Source organism: Hemiscyllium ocellatum, chromosome 19 (assembly GCF_020745735.1).
Source record: "Hemiscyllium ocellatum isolate sHemOce1 chromosome 19, sHemOce1.pat.X.cur, whole genome shotgun sequence".
In the NCBI taxonomy this organism is placed as follows: domain Eukaryota; kingdom Metazoa; phylum Chordata; class Chondrichthyes; order Orectolobiformes; family Hemiscylliidae; genus Hemiscyllium; species Hemiscyllium ocellatum.
The window spans coordinates 68,508,918-68,517,883 of record NC_083419.1 but is presented as its reverse complement, the minus strand read 5'-3'; the positions used below and the strand labels follow the sequence as shown (position 1 = coordinate 68,517,883).

The following is an 8,966-nucleotide window of genomic DNA, read 5'->3' as shown; positions in this document are numbered from 1 at the left end:
TTACCCATGGTGCTGTCGGTGAATGTGCTGTTAGCATCCATCTGTGTTATCATGAAGATGAGCAGTTGACTAAGCCTGGACTTTCTCTGCACCCATTTAGCAAAGTTTAAAAGCTGCTTGAATAAATATGCTAAAGCTACTAGATGAACGCAAAAGGCAGACAGTTAACGGTGATATGTTTATCTGGCATTTTCAGTTAGTCCCTCCCTTTTTTGTCCTTGTGGGTGGTTGCTGCTGAAAACAAAGTCGGATTTTTGACTGGAACCAGGAACCGAAATGGACTTATCACCACAAAACCATCGAATTCATTTAAACGACGGAAATACCATTCCGATTATTGGGCTGGGAACATACTCTACACCCAAAATAGTAAGTGTGTGTCTTTTAGTTTCAATCTGTCTCTGATGCCTGTTACTTTCTTTATTGGTCTCGCTCTCGAAAGGTTGAACATTGCTCCGTCATCAAGTGAACACAACACAGAGTAATCGATTTGGATTGTCACTACGCAGACAGGGATAAAGCCAGGCAATTTTCGAGCTCACTGACCCTGGCCTAGAATGAAATTACCCCGAATGGTCAGGTTTCACTCTCTGGGCTGGTGGGGCTGCAGGTCGAAGCAGAATAATGCTCTTCGTGGGTAACCAGAGTCGGTTGGATGATAATTATTAGCAGAGCGTGTGCTGCCAGTGCACTGCACTGAGTCTCCAGTGTGCCCCTCCATACGCACATACATCCTGACAAACATATACACTCAGACACACACTCTCAGACACACATACGCTCAGGTAGACATATCTACACGCACCCCGACACACATACACTCAGCTAGACGTATTACACACAGACACACGCACACTCAGACAGATATATATACACACTCTCAGACACACATACACTCAGCTAGACATATATACACACGCTCAGATAGACATGTATACACACACTCACAGGCACACATATATACACACAGAGACATATATACGCACATTTACGGACACACATATATACACACTCAGACAGACATATATATACGCTCAGACACACATATATACACAGACACATATACACACACTCACAGGCACAGACAGACAAAAATACACACTCACAGACACATATATACACACACTCAGACAGACATATATACAACCACTCAGGCACAGACAGACATATATACACACTCACAGACACACGTACACTCAGACGCATGCACAGGTACACAAACTCAGACACACACTGAACACACAAGAACACGCAATCTTGCACGCATGTACATTCTACCAAACATGCATACTGACACACACACACACACACACACACTGACACACACAGGAACGGTTATACACCAGCTGGGGTTTGATCAAGTATTCAGAAAGGCACTGCACCTCTTCCCTGTTTTCATATTGCTGCCCCATTTCTGGTTTCTAATGCGGTGTAAACTCTGAGATGTGAAGCCATGTGAAATATTGACAGCCAGAAAATGTGCTCACTGGACAGACTCTGAGTAAAAAGTGAGGTCTGCAGATGTTGGAGATCAGAGCTGAAAATGTGTTGCTGGTTAAAGCACAGCAGATTAGGCAGCATCCAAGGAACAGGAAATTCGACGTTTCGGGCCAGAGCCCTTCATCAGGAATGAGGAGAGGGTGCCAGGCAGGCTAAGATAAAAGGTAGGGAGGAGGGACTTGGGGGAGGGGTGATGGAGATGTGATAGGTGGAAGGAGGTCAAGGTGAGGATGATAGGCTGGAGTGGGGTGGGGCGGAGAGGTCAGGAAGAAGATTGCAGGTTAGGAGGGCGGTGCTGAGTTGAGGGAACCGACTGAGACAAGGTGGGGGGAGGGGAAATGAGGAAACTGGAGAAATCTGAGTTTATTCCTTGTGGTTGGAGGGTTCCCAGGTGGAAGATGAGGCGTTCTTCCTCCAACCGTCGTGTTGTTATGTTCTGCCGATGGAGGAGTCCAAGGACCTGCATGTCCTCGGTGGAGTGGGAGGGAGAGTTAAAGTGTTGAGCCATGGGGTGGTTGGGTTGGTTGGTCCGGGCGTCCCAGAGGTGTTCTCTGAAGCGTTCCGCAAGTAGGCGGCCTGTCTCCCCAATATAGAGGAGGCCACATCGGGTGCAGCAGATGCAATAGATGATGTGTGTGAAGGTGCAGGTGAATTTGTGGCAGATATGGAAGGCACCTTCCCCTGCAACCGCAGGAAATGTAAAACTTGCACCCACACCTCCTCCCTTATTTCTCTCCAAGGCCCCAAGGGATCCTTCCACTTTAACTCTCCCTCCCACTCCACCGAGGACATGCAGGTCCTTGGACTCCTCCATCGGCAGAACATAACAACACGACGGTTGGAGGAAGAGCACCTCATCTTCTGCCTGGGAACCCTCCAACCACAAGGAATGAACTCAGATTTCTCCAGTTTCCTCATTTCCCCTCCCCCCACCTTGTCTCAGTCGGTTCCCTCAACTCAGCACCGCCCTCCTAACCTGCAATCCTCTTCCTGACCTCTCCGCCCCCACCCCACTCCGGCCTATCACCCTCACCTTGACCTCCTTCCACCTATCACATCTCCATCACCCCTCCCCCAAGTCCCTCCTCCCTACCTTTTATCTTAGCCTGCCTGGCACCCTCTCCTCATTCCTGATAAAGGGCTCTGGCCCGAAACGTGGAATTTCCTGTTCCCAGCAACACATTTTCAGACTCTGTAATTGGCCTGATCGTGGAAAAATTCAAGCAGAAAACTGAATTTGTGCAGTTGGGCACATTTGCTAGTTTGTGGTTTAATCAGTATTATAATGTTCATATCTGAATTGAAACATCGTCAATAGAATCTCGGTCTGGCTTCTCGAATCTAGATTTTCGACGAAACGTTCATAAATGCAAAGCAAAACCGAAAAGAACTGCGGATGCTGGAAATCAGAAACAAAATTGCTGAAAAAACCTCAGCATCTGTAGAAAGTAACCAGAGCTAAATTTTCAGGTCCAGTTTCCAGTTCTGAGGAAGGGTGACTGATATGAAACGTTGGCTCTCGTTTCTCCGCACGCACATGGGTCTCTGTCCAGTGGTAATGAAATGAGAGGAGAGAGATACCGGTAGGTGTGATAGCAGTAACCTGACAGGAAGTGTTGCCCTCTGAAGGTTCGGGCTATTAACCTGACTGAAAATGTGATAATATAGTGAGCTTTATATGTTATAACAGCTTATAAACTGTGCTCTGAGCACTGTCACATTGCTTTTTCTCTGTCATAGACTGCCAAAGGTGCGTGTTATGAAGCGGTAAAAATCGCGATTGATGTGGGATACCGACACTTTGATGGAGCCTTGGTTTACGGTAACGAAGATGAAATTGGAAGAGCCATTCACGAAAAGATTGCTGACGGTACAGTGACACGTGAGGACCTCTATTACTGTGGCAAGGTAATTCATCTTCCCCCTCTCCCTCTCTCTGTCCACATCCTTACTTGGAGCTGCTGACCACCAGTTTGTTTTGGTTTCACACACATCCTGCATTTTGACATTTGCCCCCAGATATTGACCATTACTCAGCTATTCAACTCCGCGTGATCGCAGAGAGTTTGATCTTAATCTCAATTGGCCTCCTGCACTCACCTGCAATCGCACATTATCTTGCACATGCACAGACTTGGTGTATACATCCACATGTAAACACACAAAGCCATATACACACATGCTGTTAATATAACAGAACAACCTCACACATACAGGTAGTAAGTTACAAATCACACAACACCAGGTTATAGTCCAACAGGTTTAATTGGAAGCAGCTGCAAATGTGTTGCTGGTCAAAGCACAGCAGGCCAGGCAGCATCTCAGGAATAGAGAATTCGACGTTTCGAGCATAAGCCCTTCATCAGGAATAAGAGAGAGAAAGCCAAGCAGGCTAAGATAAAAGGTAGGGAGGAGGGACTAGGGGGAGGGGCGATGGAGGTGGGATAGGTGGAAGGAGGTCAAGGTGAGGGTGATAGGCCGGAGTGGGGTGGGGGTGGAGAGGTCAGGAAGAGGATTGCAGGTTAGGAGGGCGGGGCTGAGTTGAGGGAACCGACTGAGACAAGGTGGGGGGAGGGGAAATGAGGAAACTGGAGAAATCTGAAATCTTAATTGGAAGCACACTAGCTTTCGGAGCGACGCATCCAATCAGGTGATGGTGGAGGACACCTGACACCACAACCAGCTGATGAAGGAGAGTCTCTCATAAAGCTAGTGATTCCAGTTAAACCTGTTGGACTATAACCTGGTGTTGTATGATTTTTAACTTTGTACACCCCAGTCCAACACTGGCATCTCCAAATCATACAGGTAGTATGCATTTGTACGCGCACACACAAACACACATGCATTCACACAGACTCACAGCTCACTGCACTGGTATCCATGCTGTTTGCAATCGGCAGTTGGAACTGTGAATGTAATTGCAGCAATAGAGAAGGTTGTGAAGTTTTCAAAAACAGATTGTCAGCTGCTTCAGTTTGACAGAGTGACTTGATACTTTCAGCTGTGGAACACCTTTCACCCACCGCACCTGGTACGACCCAGCTTGGAGAAATCCCTCAAACTGTTGAAGTTAGATTACATCGACCTGTACATTATTGAGCTTCCATTGGCATTTAAGGTGAGTCAATGCCCTCCTTGGTGCTGCTTTTTCACTGCTTTTCTTCTTGAACTGCCCCTAATGTCTTGCCATCTCCTTGACCATACTGCCTCTTATTGCAGTACAGTTTCTCAGGCATTTGCTGTCCTCCACCACCTCATCCAAATCTCCATTCTTTACTGGTCAATCTAGATAGTGAGCATCAGCAGGTACTTCAACTATTGGAGGCTGCAGTCAATAATTCCTGCACCAGAGATTCAACAGGGATCCGTCAATTGTGATCAGGAACAGGAAGGCACCCTATCTAAGTTGTTGTTATTTAAGTGCTGAGCCTGAGAGTTTTGTACCATAACAATTGAAGTATTGTGAGAAACGAAGCTCACTGCCAAATAATTTTGGTCTGAGTCAAACTCCAAAGCAGTTCTTGCAAGAGCGAATGTCACACAAAAGAAGGCAGTTGCATTGCTCTGAGCAGCTACTCATCTAATCGGTTGACTACATCTGTCTGTGGAGAAAGTGAGGACTGCAGATGCTGGAGATCAGAGCTGAAAATGTGTTGCTGGAAAAGCACAGCAGGTCAGGCACCATCCAAGGAGCAGGAGAATCGACGTTTCGGGCATGAACATGAAGGCTCATGCCCGAAACGTTGATTCTCCTGCTCCTTGGATGCTGCCTGACCTGCTGCGCTTTTCCAGCAACACATTTACATCTGTCTGTGGCCTGTTGTTAGCGTGCAACTCTGCCTTGATAGCTGAGTCTAATTACTTCTGCTGACACAACACTGAGTCTTTATGACTTCTGAGTATGTGACTTTTGCAGAAGTAACACTTACACATTTTCCACAGTATGGAATATTTTATCGTATTATAACTGTCCCTGTCCCACTCACGGAACTGTCACATCGGGGTCTGATGGGGTACTGCTACATCGGGGTCTGATGGAGTACTGTCACATCGGGGTCTGATGGGGAACTGTCACATCGGGGTCTGATGGGGAACTGTCACATCGGGGTCTGATGGGGAACTGTTACATCAGGATCTGTCTCAAAAGCTGATGTGTAAAATAGAGAAGTCATCTCCTTGTCTGCTCCTGTCTCCACATGAAATCTGCAGGCTGCTTCTCATCTCTTCACATTCACCTCCCATTATCCTACCTCTCAGAACATGCTCAGGGACAAGTTTGCTGTTTGGAAAGTCCCTGGTCCATTAACGTGCCCTATAAGTGCCTAAGGTTCATAGGAATCATTTCAATGAAAGAATTGGTCCTCAGCCCTCTCTCCTAAGGCTGTGTGCTGAGTGCCCTGATCATTTTGCTTTGTTTTTCAGATCTCAGTCTCTGGGTCCAGCTGATTGTCACAGATTCCTGTAGATTCCTTTTGCAATGGTTCATTCTCTGCTATTGCCCGGAGATCTAATCACCTATTTTAGCATATCTCTTTGAGCAAGGTTTTAATTATGTCTTAATTTCTTCTTCATCTTTCTTGCTGTCATATTTAGTTTTATAACATCTCCATAAAGTGTATGATGAGTTTACATTAGGGGTGCTATATAAATGCAAATTGCTGTTGTCATTTCTTTTAACTCTTTGCAATTACCCATTGCAGCCGGGAGGTGTGTTTTATCCCCGTGATGAAAATGGGAAGTATTTGTATCATCCAACTGACCTGTGTGCTACCTGGGAGGTAAGCTGGGAGTGTCCTATCTTTACACCATCCAAATAATACACACTGCTTCTTGCTGAGAACTCAAAAACTGGTCAGCATCAAACAAAAGAGTCACAGCCTAGTTAATGCATTGTGAATTAATTGACAAACTTTTACATGTCTTGCCCAATAAGGTTCAGTGCAGTAAATGAAAGCTTGTTGTTGTACTGATATCAGGTTTAATTCCGTTAAGCATCGACTAGGCGATGGCCTAGTGGCATTATTGCCAGATTACTAATCCTGAAACTCAGCTGAATTTCTGGAGATCTGGGTTCAAATCCTGCACAGCAGATGGTAGAATTTGAATTCAATTGAAAAAATCTGGAAATAAGAATCTACTAATCATTGTGATCCACTGATCACAAATTCATTGTCAACTGTCAGCAAACTCATTTGGTTCACTAATGCCCTTTAGGAAAGAAAATCTGCCTTCCTTATCTGGTCTGGCCTACATGTGACTCCAGACCCACAGCAAAGTGATTGAATCTCAAATACTCTCTGAAATGGCCTAGCAACCCATTCAGTTGTATCAATCGTGACAAAGTCTCAAAGAAATGAAACCGTCGGATCACCTGGTACCCACCTTGGCATTGGAAAAGACAAAAGCAGAACAGCCCTGTTGATCATCCAAAGTCATCCTCACTAATGTCTGGGGGCTAGTGCCAAAATTTGGAGAGCTGTCACACAGACTAGTCAAGCAACTGCCAGATGTAGTCATATTCACAAAATCATTCCTTACAGGCAATGTTCCAGACGCTACCATAACAGTCCCTGGAAATGTCCTGCCTCACTGAGGGAACAGACCTAACAGAGGTGGAAGCACAGTGGTATATAGTCAGGATGGAGTTCTCCAGGAGTCTACAACATTGACTCCAGACCCCATGAAGTCTTATCGCTTCAGATTGACAATGAGCAAGGAAACTTCCTGCTGATTACCACGGTCCTCCCTCGGCTGATGAATCAGTCCTCCTCCATGTTGAACAACAATTAGAGGAAGCACTGAGGGTGGCAAGGGCACAGAATGTCCTCTGGGTGGGGGATTTCAATGTTCACGAGCAAGAGTGGCTCAGCAGCAGTCCTACAGATTGAGCTGGTTGGGGACATAGCTGTTGGATTGAGTCTGCGGCAGATAGTGAGGGAAACAACACGAGGGAAAAACATACCTGACCTCACCCTTATCAATCTGCTGGCTGTAGATGCATCTGTCTATGACAGCATCAGTAAGATGGTGGACTGGGCACCCGTGAGGCTCTGTGACCAACAAATGCAGCAGGATTGTACTCCAGCACAATATGTAACCTCATGGCCCAGCATATCCCCCCCACTCAACCATTACCATCAAGTCAGGGGATTAACCCAGGTTCAATGGAGAATGCAGGAGAGCATACCAGGAGTAGCACCAGGCATACCTGAAGATGAGGTGTCAACCTGGTGAAGCTACTAAGCAGGAGTACTTGCATGCTGAACAGCATAAGCACCAAGTGATAGACAGAGCTAAGTGATCCCACAACCAACAGATCACATCTAACCTCTGCAGTTGTGCCATTTCCAATCGCGAATGCTGGTGGACAATTAAACAACTCACTGGAGGAGGAGGCTCCACAAATATTCCCATCCTCAGTGATTGAAGATCCCAGCACATCAGTGCAAAGGATAAGGCTGAAGCTTTCGCAGCAATCTTCAGCCAGAAGTACCGAGTGGATGATCCATCTCAGCCTCCTCTAGTGGTCACCAGCAATATAGATACAAATCTTCAGCCAAGTCGATTCATTCCATGATATCAAGAAACGGCTGGAGGCACTGGATACTGCAAAGACAGTGGGCCCTGGTAACAGTCCGGTAATAGTCCTGAAGACATGTGCTCCAGAACTTGTCACTCCCCTAGCTAAGCTATTCCAGTAATTGCCCAAGCATGTCATGTACACAAAAAGCAGGACAAATCCAACCCAGCCAATTACTGACCCATCAATTTACTCTGGATAATCAGTAAAATGATGGACTATGCTATTAAGCAGCACCCACTCAACACTAACCTGCTCAGTGATGCCCAGTTTGGATTCCGCCAGAGCCACTCAGCACGGGACCTTGTTACAGCTTTGCCCAAAAATGGACAAAAGGGCTGCTGAATTCCAGTGGGGAGGTGAGAACGACAGTCCTTGACATCAAGGCTGCATTCGACCGAGTGTGGCATCAAGAAGCCCTAGCAAAACTGGAATCAGTGGGTATCAGGGGGCAAACTCTCCAGTGGTTGGAGTCATACCTGGCACATAAGAAGATGGTCATGGTTGTTGGAGAGCATTCTTTTCAGCTCCAGGACCTCTCTGCGGGAGTTCCTCATGGCAGTGTCCTCAGCCCAACCAACTTCAGCTGCTTCATCAATGACACCACCCTCCCAATCATAAGGTAAGAAGTGGGGAGGTTTGCCAATGATTGTGCTACATTCATCACCATTTGCAACTCCTCAGATACTGAAACAGTTCATGGTCAAATGCGACAAAATCTGGACAATATCCCGGCTTAAGCTGACAAGTGGCAATTAACATTCGTGTCACACAAATGCCAGGCTATGACCATCATGAATAAAAGCAATCTAACCACCACCCCTGGCATTCAAAGGTGCTACTATCACTGAAACCCCACTACCAACATCCTGGAGTTATCATT

General features: G+C 46.3%; 1 protein-coding gene across 1 annotated transcript in view; it reads left to right on the top strand.

Annotated features, from left to right (window-relative positions):
* Positions 1-228: 228 nt before the first annotated feature.
* Positions 229-8,966, top strand: part of LOC132825024 (aldo-keto reductase family 1 member D1-like) — a 31,600-nt gene continuing 22,862 nt past the window's right edge. Inside the window, exons 1-4 of the mRNA XM_060840025.1 lie at positions 229-369; positions 3,241-3,408; positions 4,505-4,621; positions 6,204-6,281. Of these exons, the coding sequence (XP_060696008.1) occupies positions 277-369; positions 3,241-3,408; positions 4,505-4,621; positions 6,204-6,281 (456 nt within the window). The 5' untranslated portion in view covers positions 229-276. The remainder of the gene's footprint in view (positions 370-3,240; positions 3,409-4,504; positions 4,622-6,203; positions 6,282-8,966) is intronic.